General features: G+C 42.6%; 1 protein-coding gene across 1 annotated transcript in view; it reads left to right on the top strand.

The window, feature by feature from the left end:
- Nucleotides 1-27327, top strand: part of MED14 (mediator complex subunit 14) — a 1872212-nt gene that overhangs the window by 913112 nt on the left and 931773 nt on the right. The window contains exon 10 of the mRNA XM_044071834.1: nucleotides 5604-5682. Within this exon, the coding sequence (XP_043927769.1) occupies nucleotides 5604-5682 (79 nt within the window). The remainder of the gene's footprint in view (nucleotides 1-5603; nucleotides 5683-27327) is intronic.

Below are 27327 nucleotides of genomic sequence, written 5' to 3'. Positions count from 1 at the left end.
TATTAATCCAGTAAATACAGCTCTGTAATTTTAACCGTTAGCATTTTGAAATTGTTAAAACATTTGTTTATTAAATGGTGTGAAATTAACTTTTTTTTACATACAAAAGTGTTTGCATGCATAAGAATGATTGCAAGCACTTTTTACATAAAAGAAAATGTAATTTTATGCCTTTAAACAAGATCTTTAAATTAAGAACATTAACCTAGCTAGACATTGACCTCCATAAAAGCATGTGCAATTAGTTTTCAGTTCTCTCTATATAATGTGATCAGTACACATTTTACACCCCCAGCTGTCCAGGATCACATCATTATATTAACTTTAATGTGCCTCTTTCCAGCTTTTATGTTGTGACAGTGTACAGCTTTGATACAATACAACTAATAAAAAGTACTTTCTTACTGTACTGTAACTAGAATCTATAGCAGTCCCTGATAAAACGCCCCCACCTCGCATTTAAAATATCCCTGACTGTAAGCTATGCATAACTACTTTACAAAGTGGGTGGGGACAATGTGAGCCTATTTTGGTTGCCGTTACTTTACAGAGTGACATGCAATTTGCATAAGAAATCTTGTATACAATTTTTAGTAAGAACAAAAACTCTTTTTACAGTTACTATTTTGGTCTATTCATTTTAAATACCATTTTGCTTTATTTTTCATTTACCCTTTGTTGGTTGGATTAGTCCCACTAGGCCAATGGCTTGTTTCTTTCATAAAAAGACCCTGGGGTGGTACTCATACTGACTAGGGGAAATTTGGCCAGGGCAATTTGGAACCTTCCCTCCTCTTTTCAGCAAGTGTAGTAGGCTTTTTAACATCCACTTGAGCTACCACCAAGTCAGGCAGATGGTGTCTTGGCATATGGCCTCATCTGAGGAATTGCGCACTCAGGAATGCCACACCCCCTAGTGCTGCACAGCAGTGTTAGTAATGGAAAATGAGTCCATCCACCTGGGTTGGGAATGGAGCCCTCGGCTTTTCGATCTTCCAGTACCAGAGGTGTGTGTACAATCTGTTGAGCCGCTGATACATTAATAAGTAGTTTAGTTTATGTTTAACAGTTCTCCTGCCAAATAAACCCAGTCAACAAACTTGCATTTTTTTCTTGCAGAACTACAGCTTACATGTTTAAACTGCAGCTAGTGTGACTGATGCTGTAGAAATTCAAGGTGGTAGTTCTACTTATTCATTCATTTCAGCTTGCTGTTGGTTTTCTTTCTGATCATCTTAGTCTCCTGGCAGCAGTCTTTGATTCAAGTCTTGGTTCTTCTAGTCATCTCTTGTGCTTTATTTTTGTTTTTTTTTTTTTTTTTTTTTTTGCTGTTTAGTACTTTTTAGTAAGGTGGAAAATGTTTCATTAACAGAGTGTGGGCTTTCTTATGGTCAGAAGATTGAAAAGGAGTCTTCTGCAGCTTGCTGGCTTACTTACTGTTGGTTAAACTTTATTTCCTCCATTTCTGTTCTGCATACAGAAAAAAATTGATCCTCCAGGAAAAAGTATTTTAAGGACAGCTGGATATGGTACCTTGAACATCACTACTGCCTCTCAGCATCTCCCTAGTTGCTGGGATAAACTTGCCTTTCTTCTGTTTGGTGTACAGAAAATAGTAATTTTCTGCAAACTGGTGTTTCCAGTTTTTAATACTTTTCCCTGCGTTCCCAATTTTGTCAGGAGCAGTTTTTTATGTTGGTGTAATTGTATCTTTATTTACGATGGTGTCAGCTGCTTTCTGATGGCTGGATTTATAACATTCACTCTGTATGCCTTCTTAATTAACAAATCCTTCTGTGGAATGTCAGTCCAGTTTTTTTATTTGTTGTACTTTCAGAAAAATAAGGCAGTCTATTCCTTCCAGTTTTTCTAGCATAGCAAAAAAAATCTGTTTTCTCTGCATTCTTGGTCTTCTAAAGCTGTTGTTTTTTTTAAACCACTTGTTGAGAAGCCGTTTGTTCAGCCAATTTAGTCTGTGCATCTTCATAGCAGCTTAATGCTTTTATATGTTTTCAATCTGTTGTCATTTGACGTTATATATCCCTTCAGTGTCTCACTTATTTTAAACATGTCTGAGTATGTTTGATTTATTTTTCCTCTTAATTACTGGAGGCTATCTTATACATTTAAAGGAACAATATGGCACAAAACTGAAAAAATATGTATTTTTTTTGCCCTACCTTGAATTTCTACACAATTCAAACCTGCTACATTAACCACTTATTACTAATTTCAGTTTTTTCCTACCCTTGAATGCTCTAGTGGGCATTCAAGATTATGTGATCCTGTTTTTGTGGAAAGCTGCTACTTGCCCATAATGCACTGTGAGGGTGCAGTTGAGATTACAACATCCTGCTGTGTTGTCAGATCACAGTCCCATTCACTTAGAATGTCAGTAGTGAAAACTACTGCTAAGTTGGAGAATCCTCATTAAAAATAATGTTTATGACTGTTTTTTTTGCAGTGACTCTTACATGTGTGGTTCCTATACATTTGCTACACCGCCTATAAAAAAATATTTGAAAAGGATAAGGAAATAACTGAGAACGTATCTTTTTTAAAAGTGATATTTGGAGTTCTGTCTTCCTTCAGAGTCAGCCAGTGTGTTATAGTTCTGGTTTGCAAAGTCTGTCCTAATTAATGAAGTTGTTGTCTGTGGTTATCAGGTTTATTCACCTGCAGACAATAAAAGATTTAATAGGTTTATGGCACCAGGAAACGGAAATAATGCAACATTTTACAACAGTGCAGGGTTAGAGAATTGTGAATTTTCAGCCTGAATTGCTTTATGACCTTAATGAGTGTGAAATAACAGAAAAGAGCTACAAATACCTTGCTTGCTTTGTTTTCCTTACTAGAATACTTACCGATGCAGTGGGTATTGTGATACAAGATAGACAAACTCCTAATGAAAGTATCATGAAATTTCATTCGGCCTCAGCATGGTGTGCATTGAGAAAACAGACTAGGATAGAAATAGCACAGACTGGATAAAAACTGCTAAGTCATGTTTTTGTCATATATGAAAGTATGGGGATCATCCTGAAGGGATGGAAAGGAAATGTTGCATGTAAGGTGTAATTGTTCATTAAGCCGAGACCTGAACAGTTACTTGCTGAATATCTTCAAGGTGGTTCACAGTCACAGCTTTCCTCTTATTTTCTAATTATTTTTTTGCAAAGTTTCTCCAAATTTCTTATTTTCTAGCAACCAGGCACTGTAACTGCTAGCCAGTGAACGAATTTTAGCTAAATTGATATTTTTCTGGCTTTTAAACAATTTCTCACTTTTCATATGATGAGATCTCTAATCAACTGGTTACCCAGTCTGCAGAGATCTTGTTACCTTTGTGTTATCTTTTTCACTGTGGCCAGGTTTTGCAGAAATGTATTTTATGTACTGTTAATTTAAGGTATGAAATATGTTAAAAGCCTGTGTATTGAGTTACGTAACTTTGACTTAAGGAAACTTTTTTTTTTAACACATTTCGTCATGCTAACCTGCTTGCTGGGGTTAGAGATATCTATTTGTGTTGCTAGTTACCCAGTTGTTAGATATTTAATCAGGGTGGGAAGAGGGAAATGAGTGGCTACTAGCACACGTCTGCTTCCAGGTGTTTAGGTCCTGGATACATTAAGCTTATATTTTTTGTGTTTTGTCTCACCTTCCATACTTAACATTCCAGTGGCATACCATCAGTGCCCAGCCTGTTTGATGTCTTAGCATTAACTGAAGAATTATGTATCTTTCATTTTACTACTTTGTGTAGCATTTCTTATTGAAAATGTGAAACCATACAAGTTCATACTTGATATAGGGGAGTTAAGAGGTTATGTCCAACCAATTGTTATTGACATCCGTGTAGGATATCTTCCAGTGTTGCTGTATTATAACCAGGAGGGATATAAAGGACCGGTAATGCATATTTATTTATGTGCATTTATTTTCAGGAAAGTACTAAAGCTGTGCTGAACTGAATTTTGGTTTGTGTTTGTTTTTGTGGAAAATGTGATAGTTTGGAAATATTAAACAAATGCCCACCACCTTTTCTTTTATTTGATCATTACGGATGGTATAGCAGGGGGTGCAATTTCAGAGTTGTTTATCTTGGGTATAAGCCAAGTTTCAGTTATAACAAGAATATCAGGTTTGTGTTTGGTAATCCAGGCATGTAATTCAGTAGTTTTATTTCTTACACTTCTAATATTTATGGTGGCAAAAGACAAATGCTGGAAGTTGATCGCTGTAGGTTAGAGCAATGTGTGAAAGAGAATTGTATTTAAGTTGGTTGTGATAAACGGGGGCAGGATTAGGGTGAATTTCTCTTCCTGGGAGGATTTTATCATAGTGGGGTATTTATTTATTGTGTTTTTGGGGGAGTATTTTTCCACTTGAGTTGAAATGGAGTTATTCAGTGTATGTTTTGGATAAATCGGGGGGCATCATTAAATGGGTTTGGTGCGGTGTGTAGCAAGTTTAGGTTGTATGTATGGATAGTTGGTTGGGACAGAGTTGGAGAGATGTTGAGAACTATTATTGAGTCATGGTAGGAGTAGTGGTGGCTCAGTAGGAGGAGAGCAAAGGATAAGCTGAGAAGTTACATGATTAAGTAAAGGAATCTGTATTTTATCGATGGCCGGTTGTGGGAAAGTGGGATTCAATAGAAGCAAGAAGTTTCAGGGCCGTAAGATATTTAATGATGGTGGAGGTAGAAAGCTAGTAGAAGTATGAAGGAAGTATTTTCTATGAGGGAGGAGAGTTAGGCTCTCTTGGTGTCTTCTCTATTGTTTCTGAAATGTGAGAAATAGAGGTGTTTGAAATGATAGTGTGTGAGAATGTAGTTAAGGTATGAAGTAATGAAGGTTTATGTGGGTAAAGTAGAAGTTGAAGTATAGAACAGAAATATAAAAAAAAAGATGGGTATGGTTGGGGGGGGGTCGGATTGTGAAAGGATGTAGTGCAAAGCAGCATGGGAGGGAGAAGGATTATTAGGAATGATGCTAAATGTTAGAGAGAAGTTGAATAATAGGAAAATACAACAGGAGTGGTTGTATGATACTAGTAAGGTTGTTTTGGGAGGGTTAGGGAATGGGCGTCACAGAATCTGTTTTTAAATGCATCTTTTATCCAGAGTGCTTAGGATCTTGATTAGTGTCAAGCGGGCAGGATACCTTGTGGTCATCCTGTACAAGTAAGCTCTGAAAATGGCTGCTAACTTGGAGACAAAGGACAGTGAGCTGTAAAAGTTGGGTCAGACATTGGACTTTGGTTGAATCTCTAGTAATAAAGATTACTGCAACACTGGTTTACTCAGCTAGTACTATGGCAAGCTCTGGTACAGTTGCAGTTGCCCAGGGTTCCCATAAAAAAAGTATTTTAAGACTATTTTATATCTGACCTTCTGTTGAGGATAAAGCGTTTGAGTTATCGAATGTGTTGTGCCTATATGCACTATTTAAGTACATATGAATAGTGAGGGGGATACCATGTGAATTTGTGTGCTGCTTGACATGGTGAAGCAAGCGTTGATATTTAAACTAAAATTTTGTAGGCATAGATTGTTCTTGCTTCTGATGCTGTTGACCTTGTGGTGTTCTTTGCAGATCAGACAATATTGGATGACATTGAAAAGTCTATCAATGATGATATGAAGCGAATTATTGCATGGCTGCAACAACTAAAGTAAGTTTACATTTCCTAAATTTACCAATAATTGTGCTGAATATTACTGAAGTATTTTTTTCAGTAATTATAAAACTGTTGCTCATTTTGCTTTTGCAGTACCCTAGTATATTTTATGGTGGATTACAACTTCCAGACTCTGATAAGATCCCTTTGGTAACTTCCCTTCCTCTTTATTATTGTATACTTTTGATTTTTTTTAATTTAAATATGTATGTGCATGTTTGTGTGTGTGTGTGTGTGTGTGTGTGTGAGTATATATTTATATATATATATATATATATATATATATATATATATATATATATATATATATATGGTTTCACTTCATAATCTCGAATTACTGAAATTCTGAATTTCAGTAACCCGAGATCATGAAGCCGAACCATTCACAATACCGAAACCCACAATCACGAACATACATACATACACCATTCCACCCACAGCACACAAACCACACAACCCTACACTACTTATAAGCTGCACCCCCCACTTATATATACCAACTCTGAGATCACACATAACATAAAAAAAAAAAACACCTCACACCACAGCATCCTCCACTCGCTTGCACACAAGTACACATCACACACAAACTAATAAAACAAATTGAACACACTGGCTCCAGTATAAAAAATTCTTGCACATATAAAAAGTTTGTTGAAACTGAAGCGACACTCTGATGTAATATCCAAAAGATTGATTCACTAGTCCGTAGCAAATATTTTCAAAAAGATAAAAACTTTATTTACCAAGTGAAGTGTTCACTTGGTAAATAAAGTTTTTATCTTTTTAAAAGTATTTGCTATGGACTAGTGAATCAATCTTTTGGATATTACATCAGAGTGTCGCTTCAGTTTCAATTAACTTTTTATATGTGCAAGAATTTTTTATACTAGAGCCAGTGTGTTCAATTTGTTTTACTAGTTTTTGCAGTTTACATTGTCTCGTGTAGAACACATCACACATACACAAACACCAACAAATCCATCACTCACACTTACACCTCCCTACCCTTACCCACACATACAACTTACAAAAACGCACACAAACACTCACTCACCTGCAATTTCAGGTACAGTAACACTACACGCAACGTACTGGAAATGCATAAGCGCGGATTCGAGATATTCTAATTCGCTCTTCTGCACTTTTGGCATTCTGGATTTTCCGCTTCATGGTCTCGGGGTACTGAAATTCGGGATTTCAGTAATTCGAGATTATGAAGTGAAACTATATATATATATATATATATATATATATATATATATATATATATATGTGTGTGTGTGTGTGTTTGTATGAATGTGATATTACATGTGTGTGTGTGTGCGCATATATATATATATATATATATATATATATATATATGTATATATATTCTAAAATATATATATACATATGTATAAAATATGTGTGTGTGTGTGTGTGTATATATATATATATATATATATATATATATATATATATATATATACATACACACACACACACACACACACACACATATAGCTATATGTACATGTGTATTTTTGTCTGTTAACTTTTTATTGTAATATACGTGCTACTAATGTCAATTCCTCTGGGAATTTCAACATACTACTGTGTTTGTATGCTTTATACTATTAAACAGTTATCGGGCTTTTCTAAAGTGTTTTCTGAATTTTACTGGGAAAGTACGGTGTCAGTTGAACTACTAGGGACTTACCTCATGCATGTAGAGCCTCTATTTAATCACGCCTGTTGTTTGTTTACTTCATTTTGAAGTTCTGATAGGAAAATATTTTTTCACTTTTTTCTTCGGTTATGTGATATTTACTACTCACTTAACACTGCTGTCACAGTTTTATTGCGGACTACTTCATTTGCATTTTTTGTGGAGATTTTTTTTTTCATTTCTGAATTGATAATCTCAAAATACTTATTTATATTGTTTTAAAAAGTTCTATTTGATTTAAGGACATATATTTGATTTTTTGACACTATCCAGACAAGAGAATTTTACTTGATACTGTGCCTGTCTCTGCTGCTGTTTACTACGTTGTGCAGGTTGCAGAACAAAGTGCAACACATTTTAAACTGTTTGTTATATTTTTTTGCATTTTAGCCCTATTTTCTGTGTGGGGACATAGTTTTTCTGTTATTGCTGCCCTGCCTGTAGTCGGCTTTTAATAGTAGTGCCAGTGTATTGTTTTGGCTGGTGGTTTTTCCACTGACTTGGTGGATCCTGATACGGCTGCCCCACCCCCCCAATCCAGTTGCATCTAAAAAGAAAAAAACGTCTCAGCGTATAGTTTTTGAATCTATTGCTGCCTTAAGCCAGCCCACAGACCACTTTCCCCCTGTCAGTTTCTGATGAGAGCCTGCAGCACTCTATGGTATGTGGCGGGGGCAGACACATCCTCCAGGGCTGTTCTAGTACCTGGTTCAGGTACAGGAGAACCAAAGCCTTTAGGTGCAGGAGAGGTCCAGGATAACAGCCACCTTAACAGACAATAATATTCTGTCCACAAATGTTTTGTCCTGTAGTGTAGTTCACAGTAAAAAGAAACAAACTTCAGCATAATGTAGAGAATCAGGTTGTTATTATTATTATTATAGGTTCATAGGTAGGTACTAGGCTATTGGCCCTGGGGCCTATACAAGCCCAGCCAAAAAGGTACCCTGGCTTTTGCCATCCAAGAAAATTATTTTCATGTGCCACTGTTGAGCAGAGCCACAGAGGTGATCCCCGGGGTGAATTTCTTATTTCCCATCCAATCATCAAGATTTTTCTTGAAGAGTGCTAATGAGGAGCTTTGTTTGATATAGATATGTAGTTTATTCCAGAGTATGGGAAGTCTCTGGGACAGGAATCTGTCCCTCCGGCATGTTCTGTTTATTGTGGCGACAAGGTTTAGGTCCCTTGAGCGTGCAGCTCGGAGGGATTAAGATTTCTTTAAGTGGAGCATGTCCAACAGCTCTGGGTTTGACATAGCTTTGTATGTTAGGCAGAGATCACCTCTGAGTAGGCGATATGCGACGGAGTAAAGCTGGAGTTTTTTGAGACGGTCTGCGTAGGGCATCTGTTTGAGGCCGGTAATTCTCTTTGTGAGGTATTTCTGCGGCCTTTCCAGTTGTTGTAGATGTCTTGTGAGGTACATACCAAAAGGGGCGTTGTACTCTATAATGGGTCTAATGAGAGTAGAGGGGAACAATGACCTCTTTTTTTCTGGATGAGAAACATTTTGTGATGAGGTGTGCCACGTAGAAGGATTTCCTGACTACTGTGGTGATGTGATTATCAAAGCAGAAGCGACTACTGTCCACCTGTGTCCCAAGGTCTATTATCACACTTTCGGTGTTAAGTATACTGCCGCGCCTATGTTGTAGTTCATGGGTACGGAGTTTTTACCAAAGGGGATGACAATGCACTTTTTGGCATTGAGCTTGAGGCCATGACTTTGACACCAGGCATCTGTCTCAGTGAGGCCCATTTGTAGGATGTCCACATCGTTAGGAGTTTCGATTATGGCTCCTAGTTTGCAGTCATCTGCGAACTTCATTAGCCAAAGACCTTCTGTGTTAGCCTGTACTTCAGAGAAGTAGATACCAAACAGGAGAGGACCCAGGACTGAACCCTGTGGTACTCCAATTGTCTTTTATTTTTGTCTTGTATTTTTATTAGGGTCTATATTACGAACGCGAAAAAACGTATGAGCGAATACGAAGACATCGACACGTATTGCGCGAAGTATGGAAATCCCGAATGTACAAAACCACGAATTCCGAAATATTGAATTGTTTTGGTTGGCCCGTCTGCGTATAGCTCTGTAAGGTAAGTGTGCAATAGATGGGACTTTTGTGTTAGGATTTGGGTTAAGGTAAGTGTATAGATAGGTAATGTATGTAAGGTTTAGTGTAGTCTTAGAAGTAGGGTTATTTTAAGTGTATGTATGTGTATTGTTTATTTTGTTTGGGTGTATGTCTGTAGGGGAAGTGTGCGGTAGTTACGGACCTTAGGGTTAGGGAGGGGTTAAGGATAGTGCATAGTTAGTTGTGTATGTGGGGTTTAGTGTAGGGTTAGAGGTAGGGTTTTGGTGCTTTACCTTAGGTTAGAAGTAGGGTTTGGTTAGTGTATGTGTGTGGTTTATTTATTTTCTTTGGGTAGTGGGTAGGTAGTATGTAGCGGGTGGTGGGGTTGGCCGACTATGACAGTTCGATATATTTTTTTCGTGGTTTAGTGCTTTCGGGATTTTTGCGGTATAGGTGTCGATGTTTAGGTATTCGGGAATAGGGTTTTTCACTTGGGTAATATAGACCCTTTTATTATTATGTAAAGAGCTAATGTGGTTTCCTCAGATAAGAGTGTTTTAATGGATAGCAAAGGTGTCTCATTCTACTACTCACAATATGCTAAATCCTTGCCTTCTTGCCCTAAACCACATTCCAGTTGGGCAGTTGCCTCTTCTGGTGCTTTCTGCAAGAGAGTTTTTGCCAGGTCTGTCTTGGAAGCAGCCACTTAGTCCTCTGTGCGTATCTTCACTAAGCACTAAAAAATTGATGCCTTCTCCAGAACTTTGCCAGACCAGTCCTCTCTGGTCTCCTGGACAGTTAATTTTCACTCTAGCCATCCATCCTTTTCTTTCTTTCTTCAGCTCTGGGACTCACCCATCTGTTATGAATACTGCAACAGTGATTTCAGTTAGGACATAGTACATTTGTGTAAGAACTTACCATAGCAGTAGCTGTCCTAATCACTGTTGCAGTATTTCTTCCATACCTCCTTCCCCTCTAGTCTGTTGTCTGATCGCACACACCCATATAACTTTCTTGGGAGAGTTTCCTACTTGTTCCAGATTCTGGCTGACCGGTTTCTTTTCTCATTTGTCTTCATGCCACTGGCTTGGCAATAGTCTGAGGATCTCACGTGTGCATTCATCCTTATACCCTGATGCTCATTAACTGAGGTCATACATCAAATGTACACCCTTGGGAAGGTAAAGCTTTGGTACCCTGGCTGGACATCAGTGACAAAAACCCATCTGTTATAAATACTGCAGCACTGATCAGTAGGACATCTACCATCAAGGTAAGATGTCCTTCCATATCACTTTTGCAGTATTCTTTACATGAGGGATTCCCTGCCAAGGGGGGCCCAACATCCAGCCAGTATACCAAAGCCTTAGAAATATATTGATGTATGTCACATGTATGCTCCCGCACAAGGCATAGGGCATAAAAGTGACATACGGATGTACATACCTCAGAAATTCTTTGCTGACAGTCCAAACAGCCATTGAACATTGGTTTGAACACTCCTTTGTCCGTGCTAGTTACCGAGCTATGTTTCATATAAGTGCGCTATTGGAGTTGTATTTTATCTTTTTCTACCTTTGTTTGTGAGCTTACATGTCATCCAGCAAGGGAAAAAGTCAGTGTGGTAGGCCGATTCCTCATAAAGGTCATCACAAGCAGTGTCTCTTCTGTTCGGGTGCTTCTAATGGCCATACACAGTGTTTTGTCTACTATGCATTTGTCCCCAAGACCCTACATAGTCATTTTCTCCTCCTTGTCAATTTACCTGGAGAACCAATGTCTTAAATTGTTGTTGAAATCTTCCTGTCTTGAAGGTCACCTGCCAAGAAAAAAACCAAAAAATCTTAGGTCTGATTCGGCTGCTTGTCCCACCTCCCCTGGGTATGTGTCTTGAGTCTAGTAGAAGCCCAGGTGGTAACCCAGTTGTCTCGGATTCCTCTGCAGCAACCCCTTTGAGGCCGGCATGGATCCAACTTACTGCACATCCTTGGAGGCTCTGCAGACATTCTCTGCAGATGTTGTGGTGGAACCTTGGCTGATTATTTCTTAGTGACCATGGGGATACTGCAAATCCTAGTCTGGGAGGAGATTCCTACTACATTGGTTGAGTGTCGGCAAGGGTCCTCCTAGGGTTTTTAGGGCAGACATTCCTGAGAAGAAAAAAACAACAAAAAAAAGCATATTTCCCCTGCTACTAAAGATCCTCAGTGTGAATGGCAAGAATTTACCCAAGGGTTGTTTAATGCCTTAATGGTCTTAAAACCTCCTCAAGGTGTTTCTGTGCCTACTCCCACTTGGTCATCTACTCCACTTTGAGACCTAGAGAACAAGAGTCTTCTGAAGAGGGTTTGGATTCTGGGGAAGAGTCTTTGGCATATTCCTCTCAAATCCTTTCTCCCTTGGGTTATGGATCTAAGGAGGAATATTTTATTAGTCCAGACTGTCCTTTAGAAGAACTCTCCTTTGGGGACACGTGATGGAATATTTCAAATGTGACTGTTGTCAGGTTTCGGATATTCAAAAAAAGGTATTATAAACTCCTCTCCCAAGCCTTCTACCAAACCTCCAGTCTTGGCTGCTCTTTTAGATATCTTTTCAGTAGCTTTGGTGTCTCCTGATTCTCAGCTTCCACCCCCTAAGAAACTCACTAGATTTTACAAAGTGCCTGATTATTGTAAGTTCTTGTACAAATGTCCTTCTGCTTATCCTTCTGTAGTGTCTGTTCTCCCAATCTAAACTTTTGTCATCTGTAAAACTAATTCCTTCTGACAACGACAGTAGAGCTATAAAGCGTTTAGGCAAAAGGGTATATACTGCTGCCACCTTGGCTTTTCAGGCTGTTAATTACTAGACTCATATGACCAGGTATGTTTTGTTCCTTCTTCACATTTCTCAGGCAATCTCTGACCTCCCTGATTCAGAAGAGAAAGTCTCTACCCTTTCTCTATTGGGTTCTACCTGTAAAGTGGCTTGCCCCTCTATTAAATGTAGGCATGATGCAGCTGATGCCTTTGGTTCTATTTTGAGACATTGCTTTTGGCTTTGTCTCCAGACGTTAACTGATGATATTAAGGTTTAATTGTTGGATGCTCCTGTTGATAAGAACCTTTTTGGTTCTGCTGCTGGTGAACTTGTTAGGTCCCTCTAAGATAAAAACATAAAAGCAAGGCCTTGGAGGAATTGAAGCATGTTTTTGTCTCTCCCATCCCCAAGTTCCAGAGGAATTATCCATCTGAATCTGCTTTTGTACGCAGACAGCCTCACTGTCCTCCTAAAGGCAAGAAGGGTTCTAGGTTTGTATCCTCTGATAAGTGTACTCAGACTCCTACTTCTCAGAAGCTTCAAGATGCACCAGTTTCTGACAGTTTGCTTTCTTTTACCTTGAGACAGTTTCTCTTGTACCTTCGTCTTTCTTTGTCCCTTCCCCAGTTGGTTAAGGGGTCACCCAGTACTCTTGGGTTCTGTCCATCATCTACCCGAGATATTTCATGATGGGAAATCCCTTCCTCCTTATCTGGGCATCCCTCAATCTTCTCAGGAACAGCTTCCTTTTTTTCAAAACCACTTCAGGACCTTTTGTCTCAGGGCACTATTCAAGTTGTGCCCCCTGCCCAGGAAGGTAAAGGGTTTTATTCTATAATTTTTCTGGTTCTCAGGAAAGAAGGCACCTGGAGACCCATTCTGGATACTTCTCAGTTCATCACCTTTATAAAGGTCCTTTTAATTTGAATGTTACTTCAGACTCTGTTCCCTTTTCTTCCCCAGGCTTTCTTAGTAGCCCTGGACCTCAAGGATGCCTACTTTCAAATCCCCTTTTTAGGAAATTTTTACTTTTCTCTGCTTCTTCCTTGCATTTTCAGTACTCTGCTTTGCTCTTTGGCCTTTCTACTGCCCCAAGGGTATTCACCAAATACCTCGCTCCTGTCATTGCCTTTTGCAAGATGAGAGGGGTTCAAATCTTTTATCTGGAGAATCTGCTCAATCAGACTTAATCCCCTGAGATCTTGCTTCAGCATCTCCAGTTTACAGTTTGTCTCTTACAAAGCCTGGCGTTTGCCATAAACTTCCAGAAATCAGTACTAGTTCCTTCTCAGGATCAGGTTTTCCCGGTTGCAGCACCCAGACCTTTCCCATGCTGGCATCCCTGCCTCCACCCAAGGCTCTGTCTGTAATCACCTTTTTTTCAGTCTCTTCTTCCTCCTCTGACTTCAGTCACAGCCAGGGATTTTTTCAGGGTTGTAGGATTCAGGAATTCCATCATTCTTGTGCTGCCTCTAGCCAGAATCCAAATGAGAAAACTGCACTGGTTTCTAAACTCAGTGTGGTTTAATCACTTTCCTCCACTGCATTTCCTAGTTCCTTTCCTTCCATGCCTCAAACTTGAGCTTCAGTTGTAGATTCATCAGCTTTCTGTCAACCCAGGACTTTCTTTTCAACCCCATTCCCATCTCTGGATCCGTTTTCTGATGCCTCAGACAGGGGTTGAGACCTTCTTTAGTTTCCCTCACAGTCCAGGGTTTCTGGCCTCCTTTTCAAACGTCAAATCACATTGACCTAAAGGAGATGAGAGCTTTCCTTTTAGCACTTTAGACTTTTCCCTCTTTCTTACAGGGCCTCTCAAAATCTTTACAGAGAATACCACAGTGATGTGGTATATTAATAAGCACCTCATTTTTGTGCTGGAAAAATTGACTAAGGCTCCTTTTGAGCCCGCCGCTTCACCTTCCTTGCAACATTGTATTTGGAAGACTGTTGTTCTCTTGGCCCATAATTCAATTAGTGTCTCTAAACTCCAGGATCCTATTACTGTTCCTCCTTTCTTAGTTTTTCATAGGCACAGGGTGTGTCTACTTATTAATCCTTTTTTTTATGGCCATGGTGCTTAATGAGTTATCGCTTATGCAGTGTATTAATTTTCTATTCTTTTTCCTTCTCTGCAGTCTGCTAGCGAGAAGATTCTTCACACTTTGGATTTGCATAGACAGCTCCGATATTATTTGGATAAGACTAGGGCGATTTACAAATCTCAGCAAGTTTTTATTTCCTTTCATCCTACAGTTATAAGTTTGGCTGTTTCTAAGCAAACCACATCCTCCTGGATCTCTAAGGCCATTTCTTTTTGTTATTCCATTCATGCTAAATGTCTTTCTACCTCTGTATAAGCTTTTTCTACTAGAGATGTTGCTTCACTGGGCGCTTTTTTCAAAGGATAGCATGACATTTTCACCCTTGAGGCTGCTACTTGGACTTCTGTCCATACCTTCACTAACCATTACAAATTGGATGTTTTCAGAGCAAGAGCTGGCTTTGCCAGAGCTATTCTGCATAGGTTTCTAGAGGGGTCCTCTGTTCCTTCCTCCTTCCAGATTTCCTCTTGAGCCTTTGTACTCTCCCTTGTGTAAAGAATACTGCAACAGTGATGCAGAAGGACGTGCATAGTATTGTATAAAATTTTACCATAAGAGTAGATGTCCTCTTCTTCACTGTGTCAGTATTCACTGCCTCACTCATCCCTCTTCTGCTCTACCCTATTCCTTCTCTCTTCCTGTCCTGGAGTCCTTTTCCTTTTTCTCTTTCTAGATACATATGTTCCTCCTTTGGCTTTTCAGTTCTGAGGTATGGGAATGCATAAATGAACATCCCCTTCCATGGGAAGGAAAGAACATCCACCTTCCATGCCCCAGGGGAAGGTATCCTGGTGCATAAAGTTGGAAGTTTCCTGTTATTGGGGGAGGCAAAATCCACCTGAGGTATACCCCATTGATGGACAGGTCCAGAAACACATCCCTGTTTAACATCCATTCATGGGATTGAGTCATGGACCTGCTCAGAGTATCTGCCATCACATTCATGGTAGGAGGAATGTGGACAGCTAGAAGGGATACTTGTCTCTGCTGGATGATCTCCCACATCTGCAGAGCCAACCTGCATAGGAGGTAAGACTTTGTCCCCCCCCCCCCGCTTGTTTGTGTACCATCTCAGCACTCCTGGGAGGATTTGGTCCTTGGAAGATTTGGAGAGCAAAGATCAAGGCTGTCATCTCCTTGATATTGATGTGTTCCCTCTGTAGTGAAAGAGTCCAAGTGTTCCTTACTCTCCAATACCTTAAGGTTGCCCCCCCCCCTCCAACAAGAGTCTTAAGCATCTGTGTACAGAGCCAGATTGGGGGAAGGGGTTGGAGGGGAAGACCTGGATTGGCAGAGATCTGGGCAATCCACCACTTCTGTTCCCTGAATAGGCAGGGGAGGAGGGGCATCGTAAACTCCAGAAGGTGCAGGTATTGTTTCCAGATTGTCCTTAAGTACCACTGGAATTTCCTCATGTGCAGCCTTGGGAATGCTGGAGGCTATAAATCCCAGCAGCCTCAAAAACTCACTGGAAGACGGGGCTTGGAGAAGAAGAATCTTCTAGAAATATGAGGTGAGGGACAGAATCTTGTCTGGAGGAAGACGGGCCATCATTTGTCTTGTTAGAATCCTATATCCTAAGAACACATAATCCTGACAGGGTGTCAGGGAAAATTTTCGAAGGTTTATCGTAAACCTCAGGCACCTCAACAGGGAGATCGTGAAGTCTAGGTGCTGGTGGACCAACTGTGGGGATGACACCTAGATAAGGATATCATCCAGATACGGGAAAAGTTGGATCTCCTGCATTCTGGCAAAGGCAATGACTGAGGCTGGGCACTTTGTAAACACTCTTGGGGCAGTAAAGAGACCAAATGACAAAGCACAGAACTAAAAATGCGCGGAACCCACTGAAAAACAAAGGAATTTCCTGAAGAGTGGATGGATTGGAATATGCAGGTAGTCATCTTTTGTATCTAAGGACAGCATGGAGGCCTGAGGAAGGATCAGGGGGTGGAGGGTAGGAAGGGCTAGCATCTGAAAGGTGGGAACCTTGAAAAAGGTATTTAGGACAGACAAATCAAAAATAGGTCTCCAGGAACCTTCTTTCCTGGGGACGGGAACCTTCTGGAATAGAAACCTTTCCCTCTTGATTGAGGGGGTATCTCTTGATTGGTACCTTGTGAGAGGAGGGCCTGCAGGACTAGAGGAAAAGAAGCAATTTGGTGTCGTTGGGGGGGTTGAGGAATACGTTTGAAGGATGGTCTGGATTCTCACGCCACAAAATAACCTTGTTTTATTATTGAGAGGACCCAGGAGTCCTGGGTAACCTGTTTCCAAGCAGGGAAGGACTAGGAGAGACTCTGGGAGAGAGGGGTGGCTGGGTTTAAAGCTTGAAAAGGCTGTTTTTGCGCTGGAGTAGAGGGAGAAGAACTGGAGGAGATCTGCTTCTTAAATCTTTTTTTCCCTTTGGAAGGTATATGTCTGGAAGACCTTCTCACAATGGTAGTTCTAACTGGGTAGTTCCTCTGGAAGCGGGGAACCGGGGATACAAAAATGTGTCTTAGGTCCTGAAGTACTTTGCCCTTTGCTTCAAGGGCCTTAAAGAGTTCAGCAGTTGCTGCACCAAACAAAGCCTTTGTTATCCAAGGGTGTGTCCATAAGTTTTGATTTAATGTATTCTGGCAGAGGCTGTAGCCTAAGCCAGGAACATTTCCTGATGACAAAACCTGAGGCAGCAGGCCTTGCTCAAGCCTCCACTGCGTCATAACTACACTTTATAGTGTTTAGTGACTTGACTGCAGGAATTTAACAAGCTAGAAACCTTAGCTTTACTGGGGGAATCAGGTAGGTCACCCAGTTTAATAGCATCAGTGAGGAAGGCCAGGGAATATTTGACCATATGAGTTTGATAGTTTATGGCTCTCACAGCTAAAGTGGCAGAGGTATACTTTTTTGCCCAGTCTTTCCATTATTGTACTTTTTTTCTTATCCGAGGGTAGAAGGGAAGTGGAGGAGAAAAGTCTGGAAGTTTTGTCTGCAGCCATAGAAATAGTAGATGGTGTGATGCCCGTCCCTGGCCCAGCAATCAAGGAGCCTCAGTCCTCACCACTAACACCAGAGAGGGCGTCTCATATAGGAGGAAAGAATAACAAATACACACAGTAAAGTGCAATTTCCGTTAAGAGCACACACAGATCACAGTCAGTCTGGGGCTGGTCGCCCCATTGCTCCCCAGGTCCCCAATAAGATTCCCCACTGGCACAGCTATAGGGTCCAGATCTCAGCCTAGCTGGGCAAGCTAAAATCTCCAGCACCCTCTCTGTCCAACCAGTGCTTCGTGTCCCTGCCCAAGTAGCTGACCCACACACACTTTGAGATAAGTTTATACAACCACACAGACACTCCTGTGGAAGGCAGGCACATGTTCTCCAGCTGTGCCTCTTTTACCCAGACTGTACAGTAGTAATTACTGCCACCACCCAGCTAATACTTATCAGCTACTCAAAGGCCCTTAAAAAGGTGTCCAAGTATTACTGTGCAATATTATCCAATTAGTACTATAGCTCAGGGCTAAAGCTATAAGAGTGGCTTTGTACAGTTTTACCAAAGGCATACAAGTAATCTAAAGAGTTTAAATTATCTCTACACAAAACTAGCAACAATTGATAGGTTTTAAAAATTTAATAATTAATACTTAAAACCACACAACAGTACTTTCTACTACACAGTATTAGACAAGAGCTCAGAGATCACACAGAAATACTTAAAATAATTCAGTAGTACAGTTCTGACATCAAAAAAAGTCTAATATTTCTAGCTTCTAGCTATCTACAAGAAAACACACTTCTAAATAACTTACTTACACAGAGCAACAGGCAGTGCTGTGAGTTGGATAGTTAGACAAAAATGCTTAATAATCTCTAGTTCTCACTGTTTAAATTGAAACTGCAGTTCTGCTAAACATTACATCATCTTTTACACTTTCCTGGTTTTCCCAGGCTGACAGAAACTACATTTACATTCTTTTACACTTAGAGCAATAAAGGACATTCCACATGTAAATTCTGGTCATTAACTGTAGCCTTAAAACAATAGGCAGGAAGCCTTCATCTAGCCGGACTGGAGCCGATTTGTAAAACATCAAAGGCAGTGATGAAATAATTTTAATTTCAAAGGACCAACAAGAAATGCTTGACTTCACTTTCTTTACAGCAGATGGCATGTTTTAAGTTCAACATTCATATTTACAAATGATAGAATTATCTGCACAGTTCCATCTGGCTAGGCTGGCAGCCTTCACATCCCCCCCCCCACCCCAGAAGAACTCAAGCTAGTTTTCTAAGTGACCCTTGAAACGCCTCTTGAGAGGATTAGGTCTGAGTATACCTACCCCATTCCCTGTCTTGAGAGCCCATCTGCATTAGCATTGCTACTGCCACTGTGGTGCTGCACTGACATATCATATGCTTGCAACCCCAGGCTCCATTTTAGCAACTTGGCATTTTGCTAACTGGCTCTGTTTAACCATGTTGGAGGGTTGTGATCTGTCATTGTGAATTTTCTTCCATACAGATAAGGCTGAAGTTTCTGCAGTGCCCACACTATGGCTAAACATTCCTTTTCTACAGCTGCATACCATTCCTTCCTGGGTTAGAGCCTACGACTGAGATAAACCACTGGGTGCTTTTCCCCCTCTCAAGAAATCTGGCTAAGTACAGCCCCCACCCCATGGTTTGAAGCATCCTCCTGCACAGCAAATTCTTTGTTGTAATCTGGACTGGCTAATACAGGGGGGTCCTCCCAAAGCTTCTTTAAGCTTTTGGAATGCCTGCTCAAATGCTGGGGTCCACACTACCTTATCTGGCCTGTTCTTCCTTGTCTGGTCTGTGAGGCGAGCAGCTATGGTAGTATAACTGGGGATGAACTTTCTGTAGAACCCTGCTGTCCCTAAAAATGCCCTCACCTGCTTTTTAGTAACAGGTGCAGGCCATGCCTGAATAGCTTCCACTTTGGCAGGTTCTGGCCTTATCTTACCACTCCCCACTATGTCCCAGGTAGGATACCTCCGCCATACCCACCTGACATTTGCTCGGCTTAATGGTCAACCCTGTCCTCTGTAGTCTGCCCAGCACCTCCCTGATATGCTGAAGGTGCACTGGCCAGGGTTAGCTGTAGATGGCAATGTCATCTAGGTAAGCTAGGGCAAACCCTCCTGCTCCAGCTAGGATATTATCTACCAGCCTCTGGAAGGTTTCTGGGGCATTCTTCATCCCAAAGGGCATTTTTGTGAACTCATACAAGCCAAAAGGAGTCACAAAGGCTGACTTCTCTCTAGCACTGGAAGTTAAGGGCACCTGCCAATAACCCATGGTAAGATCAATGGTTGTAAGATACTTAGCCCCACCCAGCTGCTCTAGGGCCTCATCTGTCCTAGGCAAGAGGTAAGCATCCGGCTCTGTGTGATTATTTAATTTCCTGTAGTCCACACAGAACCTGGTACTGCCATCCTTCTTTGGCACCAGCACCACAGGGGAGGCCCAGGGACTGTTGGACTCTTGAATCACCCCTAGTTCGAACATCTCCTGTACCTCCTGCCTCAGGGTCTGTCTGACTCTCTCAGGCACCCTATATGGGGCCTGCCTAATAGGCCTTTGGGGTCCTGTATCCTCCTGGTGCTGCACCTAGGTGGGTGCACCCTAGTTTCTCAGTGAACATGTCCCTAAATTCCTGCAACACTGCTCAGATTTCTCGAACCTGGGTAGGAGATAGCTGCTGGGACATTGCTACCCCTTCCACTGAGGTGTCAGCCCAAGCCCACTGAGGAGATCAGTCCTCCTCCTTCAGACTCCTCCTGCAATCCAGTGCAAATGCTCAGCACAGGGGCCTTCCTATCATGTTAAGGTTTCATCATGTTAACATGGCACAATTTGTGCCCCTGCCTTCTGCCCAGCAGTTCCACCATGTAGTTAACATCACTTACCTTTTTTACCACCATGTAGGGTCCCTCCCAAGCTGCTTGCAGCTTGTTGTGTCTGACAGGAATAAGAACCATTACCTGCTGCCCCACAGCATACACTCTAGCTCGAGCATTCCTGTCATAAAATACCTTTTTCTGTTGTTGGGCTTCTGCCAGGTTCTCCTGGGCCAAGCCCATTAGTTCCCTGAGCCTTGTCCTGAGGTTTAGGACGTATGCAACAACAGTCTCCTTGTGAGACTCGCAACTATTTTCCCACTCATCTCGAATTAAATCTAGAGGTCCACACACCTTGTGCCATACATCAACTCAAAGGGTGAAAAACGTGTGGATTCCTGGGGAACCTCTCTGTAAGCAAACAACAGATGGGGCAAATATTTGTCCCACTCCGTAAACTGATCTGCAAATGCCCATAGCATTGACTTGATTATAGAATTTAACCTCTCAACAAGACTATTAGTCTGGGGATGGTAGGGGGTGTCCTTCATGTACTTCACTCCGCAGGAATTCCACAGACAAGCCAGCAGGTCTGACATGAAACTGGCACCTCTGTCAGTCAGTATTTCTTTTGGGAAACCTACCCTGCTGAAAATCTCTAACAGAGCATTTTCCACCTTCTCTACCTTAGTGGAGGACAAAGCCACTGCCTCAGGGTATCGTGTAGCATAGTCCACTCCCACTAAGATCTACTTTTTCCCTGTGGAACTTGGGGTACTCAAAGGACCCACAATATCCATAGCTACCCTCTGAAATGGCTCTTCAATCACAGACAAAGGCATCAAAGGAGCTCTCACCTTGTTTACCTTTTGGCACTGCTCACAGGTCTTGCAGTACCCTGTTACTTCTCTGGGAATTTCAGGCCAATAGAAGTTCTGCTTAATATGCCTCTTTGTATGTTTTATGCCCATATGACCTGCAAAGGGAATATCGTGGGCTATGGCTATAAGTGCCAGATGGTAGGCTCTAGGCACTACCAACTGCTGTACTCTCTCACCTTCTAGCCCTCCCTCAGATGTCCACTCTCTGTATAGTAACCCTTTGTCCCAGTATACAGATCCCCCCTTTCCTTTTGAATCAGGTGACTCCTCTGGCTTACCTGCCTCTGGCCTTGCAATGTAGGGTCTGAGAGCTGAGTCTATTCCAACTATCTCCTTGTAACCCTTCCCAACTCCCCTTCCACAGGGAAGTCTGGCATCTTCTGACAGTGGTGCCTCACTGTCAGCCTAGGTACTGCTACTCACTTCTACCTTTGCAGCACTCTGTCCAAGGGACCATCAGTACCCACAAGCAGCTGTGGCTCACCTTCAGTTTCACTGCTACAGAGTAGCTCCCTCCCTGAAATAACCACCTCACCAGTCCTGGCTGTAAGTATGTAGTCTGTCTGGGTCTCCCCCAGGCTACCAGACCCACATGCTTGTCTCCTAGCTTGATTGCATGTAACTGCATAAGCATATGGTACTGCCTCATCCAAATCCTTCCCTATCAGGACATCTGCATGATGGTAGTTCGGTACCCCTGTTGTCTCAAGACAACCTACTATTGGCATTTTGTCTTTCCCACTTACTGGCTCCCCCACCTTTTGTTCCCCACCTTGCCTCTGTGGACAGCTGTATGCCACATGCCCCCACTGGTTGCATTCAAAACATTTAACCCTAGCTCTCCTGGAAGTGTACCTGGACTAGTGGCTTCCCCTGCTACTGGCAGATTCTGTTGTGGCAGTTTTTGCTGCCCACCATGGGTTCCTTTAGACCCATGAGCAGTACTGGAGGTCCCCTTCCTGTGCAGGGCTGCCCTGCTTGCCAGGTATAGGTCTCCCTTCTTCCCCAATTCATCTGAAGTACCACATTGTCTATCAGCTAACCAGATCCTCATGTCTTCAGGCAAAGTGCCAAGAGCTTGTTCCCCCACCAAATGGTCTGCCAGCCCTTCAGAAGTGGTGACCTGACATCCACTCACCCACCTATGGAAATAAGTGCTCAGTTCAGCCACATATACGCACACACTTTTCATCTGCCTTGCGTCTATGCTCATGAAACTTTTTCCTATACGTTTCAGGTGTTAGCTTAAACAGGTCTAAAATACATTTCTTTACAGCAATATAATCAAAACATGCAACATTTGACATTTTAGATAGTGCAGTTACAGCTTTACCATGGAGTAAGGGGGTCAGGAACCGTATCCAGAGCCCTTGGTCAACTTCATACTGTTTACATACCCTCTCAAACACGTGAATGAAACTGTCAAAAGTTATCCCCCTCTTTAAACTGCAGAAGAAATTTACTGACCTTTTGTGCTTCTGGGGTCCAGTTACTCCCTTCTCCATTGCCTCCATGACTCTGGCGAAGGGTCAGCATCTCCTTTTCATGCTGCCTCTTTCTCTCTTGTTCCTCAGCTTGCCTACGTAACAGTTTCTCATTCTCCTCAGCCTGCAAACGTCAGTCTCTGTCGCTTCTAATTCCACACGCCTGGCCACCAACTCAAGTCTCTTTTGCTCCAGCTGGATTTTTAAGTCCACTGCAGAAAGGTTGAGCTATCCATTCTCCAAGGGAATTATATCTCCACTGCCAGTCTGATTGTCCTCCTGGTTGCTGTTTTCTGATGCAGCTGTAACCAAGGCTGCAATCAGGTCTGCCTTAGTCAGGTTTCCATGCACCAGTCCCCTAGCCTGGCACATCTCTGCCAGCTGGCTCCTTGTCAGCTTTCATACTCCTTGCTGACATGCTACCTGCTCACCCTGACTAACTAAGCTAACAAAAGAAATAAAACAATTGTGATCTGAACTCTGACTATTCACTGCGTGGTTGTTTTGAGTACAAAACACCTTCAAAGCTCACTGTGCACAAGCTACAGAATTCACTCTACCCCACACCACTACAAGCCAATTAGTATTTGCCAAGTAATTAATATGTGATGTGGATATCCCACCGCTGCCAAACAATATGTGAGGATATCCCAACCACTGCCACCAATTAATATGAGACTCCCTCTCTGGTGTCAGTAGTGAGGATTGAGGTTCCTTGATTGCTGGGCCAGGGTACGGGCATCCCAGATGGATCTGCAGAAGGGGCCTTGAAGAGAAATTTTGCATCTTCAAGGACTTTATAAAATCTGTCTGGGCATTTTAGTGCAGGGGGGTAGTGGGAATCTGGGGCTATAGAAGCAGCCAGGAAGGCATCCAAAAGAGCAGGCTGAACAGGGGGAACTGCAGACTGGTTTGGGGACTCCATTTGTAAGAGGTCATAATACCTCTTTTGAGTCTCAGTAACCTGACTGCAGTCCCATTTAAAAAAGTCCTTAATTTGAACTATAGTTTCCTGAAAGGTAATGTCTTCCCCAGGTAAATCCGTTCCATTTGATTCCTTGTCTGGAAAAGCATACCCTAGAAGAGAGGCAAGTTGGGAGATATAAGTGAGGGATTCATCCCTTGAAGAATCCTTCTCTTCAGAGGAAATAGCCAATAATTTGCCCTTAGGAGTAAAGACTGAAGGGGCTTGAGCAGGGGCTGATGCCTGATGTAAGGCTAGGAAGGCATTAAGAAGGCCTTGGGTAAAGGCCTGCCAGTCAGAAGTTTGGTCTGGTGGTATGGTTGGTTGAGAAGGAGCAACATGTTTTGTTTTTCGCTGCTGCTTCTTTTTGGGAACATCCGACATAGAAGTGCCTGTAATTCGAAGCAGGGAGGGAGGACCAGACATTGGGCAGCACTCCCCAACATCTGAAATAACGTCTTCATGGACCACGATTTAGGAAACCCCATTCAGGCCCTTGCAGGTAAGCCTTGGTTCCCCCGTGCGCCCGAGTCGGATGCCTGCGACTCCCTCTGGGACGTGCTGGCAGCTTCATTGTTGACTTCCTCCAGCTACCCATCAGTGGAAGGTCTGTGGATTCTGACTCTGACTCCAGGCCTTCACTGGTCTCTAGAGGTACGGTCGGAGTAGAGGGTGCAGCCATAGGATCAGGCTGAGACTTCTCGGCCTTTTTCGTGTGTGGCTCTTCTGAGGTTCCCAACGTCGGTCCATGTCTTTTAACTGTTTCAAGTGCTGCTTCTCTAAGTACAGTTTTAACGCAGCAATATGGCTCCTAAGAGTTTTAGGAACAAAAGCCGACATATTTCACAAGTGGTGGGGTCGTGGTCTTGGCCTAGACAAAATAGACGGAGCTTGTGCAAGTCATTATGTGGAATCTGCTTTCCACACAGACATTTGCCCTTTCTACCGGACATTAACCCACAACACAATAGCAAGAAGGTATCAAAAAGCCCTATGGGGTACTTATCTGAACAAGGACAAGCACGAAGTCACTTCTCCAAGCAACTGATGACCGGAGCTGTCAGTCACACAGGCGGCAGAAAAGTTCTGAGGTAGGGGCGTGCTGCCTTCTGCTTTATACCCGACATCCATTTATGGCCGACGTATGCTGAGTGATGCAGGCCATCGCACTAACCTTCACAGTAACAGCTGTCTTTTTTAAAATGTTCAGACGTACAAGTCAACCGGAGGCAGACTGCTTTATTTTATGGATACAGCAGCATATAGAAGAGGACATCTAAAGTTATTGTAAGATTTTATAGAACTAAACTTTCATGTTTGCAAATATTATACTTCAAATATATTGCTATATATCAGATAACCTAAACAACATTATATAAATTATTCAGCTTCTGGCCTTTTATTTTTAACAAGAAACATCTTTTTGAAAATAAAAGTACAGTTGTGTACACTTACCATAAATGTAGATGTTCCAGTGTATTCACTGTTGTAGTCATCAAATTTGGGTTATCCCTGCCTGGGTAGCTCTCAATCAGCCGGAATACCAGAGGCTTACTATTTCTGCGTCGGTTGCTGTCACTTCAGGACTGACATCAGGTCATCAGTAGTATAAAGTAAGGCAGCTGACACCATTACATCAGTTTGTCTTGCCCTAACTGTCAGAATCCCCCAAGTGGGAGCCAGGATATGGTGGAAGAACCCCACCAGTAGAAAGTAAATACCGAAAAAGTTTCTTATAAGGGGAGGGAGAGAGAGAAGGGGGGGGGTGGAGGGAGGGAAACCAGGACTGCAACAGTGAATACATTTGAACATCTACATTTATGGTAAGTGTACACAACTGTACTATACTCTTTGTGTTTCACTGTTGCAGTCATAAAATTTGGGTTGATTCCCAAAGCTGAAGAAAAGGGTGGAGGCAGTCAAGAAGACTGGGGGCTGGCTAGGATGCCCTGCAAGACTGCAGTGGCAAAGCCTGTCCTGGATTTGGAGAAGATAGGTAGGTGGTAATGCTTGGTGAAGGTATGAACAGATGTCCATGTTGCAGCCTCCAGGATGTCCCTGGGGGGACTCTTCTGAGAAAAGCTGCAGAGTGAAGGTTGCTCTGGTAGAGTGCGTCCTGACCCCCTTAGTGGGAGGTTTCCTGTGTTGCTTGTAGCAGAAGTGGATGCAGTGTGCTATCCATCCGGAAATGGTTTGTTTGGTTATGACTTTGCCCTCTGCCCCTGAAGCAAAGCTGACTAACAACTGATCAGTCTTTCTAAATTATTTAGTCCTGTCTAGATAGAATCTGAGCTGTCTGTGCACATCTAGAGAGTGCAGTATCCTTTCCCCCTTGTTTTGTGGAATAGGGAAAAATGTGGGCAAATGAATGGATTGGTTGAGAGCCACACTGGACACCATTTTTGGCTTGAAGGATGGGTTAGTCCTGAGGGGAGACCCTGTCAGCATGGAAAATGATGAAGGGCTCTACAGCCATGAGTTCTTGTAGCTCGGATACTCTTCTTGCTGAAGTGATGGCCAGAAGCAGGGCTGTCTTCCATGAGAGAAACGTTAACTCTGCTGAAGCTGCAGGTTCAAAGGGGGGCAGGGTGAGCTTTTCCAACACAAAGTTTAGGTCCCAAGCTGGGGTAGGTGCTCTTCTGGGTGGCCTCCAGTTCCTAGCTCCTCTTAGGAACTACTTGATGAGAGGGTGTGAGAAAAGAGGTTGCTCAGTGCTGAAATGAGCAGAGATAGCAGGGGCATGGATTTTAATAAGAGGATAAGGATAGACCACTGTGTAGTAGGTCAGCTAGGCAATCAAGGATGAGAGGTGGTAGGGAGGGCTGTGCCATATCGGCTCCTTTAGCCTGGATCCAGGTGCAGAACCTTTTCCATTTGTCAGCATAAGACTTTCTAGAGCTAGGTCATCTGGCCTCGCGTATAACATCTAGAACGTGTTTACTGAGATTGACGGCTTGTACAGTGGTCAGGGAATAAGCCAGGCTGCCACGTTGAGGGTCTTTAATTGGGGATGCATGAATTTTCCTTCCCTCTGGGTCAGGAGTGTTGACATTTGAGGGAGATGCCATGGTGGCAGAGGTGACAGGCTGTGCAGCAGTGGGTACCAGTGCTGGCATGGCCAGTCTGGTGCAATCAGGATTGTCGTTGGTTTTTCCTCCCTTATTTTGAGCAGTACCCTGGTAATGAGAGGTAGTGGGGGAAATGCATAAATCGAGAGGTTGACCCACCGGAAGGATAGAGCATCCACTTTCCAAGCCCTGCAGTGAGGCTTCCTGGTGCAGAACTTGCTGAGCTGATGGTTGGAGTGGGAAGCAAAGAGGTCAACCTTCAGGGTGCCCCATTTCTGAGTTATAAGGGTGAAGGTTCTTTGGTCTAGCTGCCACTTGTGGGTCCAGAAGATTTCTGCTTAAGTTGTCTGTCAGAGTTTAGAGCGCCTGGCAGGAATTGTGCTAACAGGTGTAGTTGCATGGCTGAAGCTGTGTGCCAAAGGGTCATGGTGACCCTGCATAGAGGGTAGGAGTGAGTCCCTCCCTTCTTGTTGATGTACCACATCACAGTGGTGTTGTCTGTTTTGATCAGTAGAGTCCCTGGGGAGAGAAGGGGTCTGAAAGCTGTCAATGCGTGCTGGACAGTTAACATCTCTTTTTGGTTGATGTGCTGATGTATTTGATGTGGGCTCCATTGTCCCTGTATGCACCTGCCGTCCAGGTGTGCACCCCAGGCATAGTCTGATACGTCTGTGGTGAGGGTCAGGGTG

The sequence above is a fragment of the Protopterus annectens genome, chromosome 5.part0, assembly GCF_019279795.1.
Source record: "Protopterus annectens isolate FY-2018-M chromosome 5.part0, PAN1.0, whole genome shotgun sequence".
NCBI lineage: Eukaryota > Metazoa > Chordata > Ceratodontiformes > Protopteridae > Protopterus > Protopterus annectens.
Note: the sequence above shows the minus strand (reverse complement) of the source record. Positions and strands in the feature narration are given on the sequence as shown.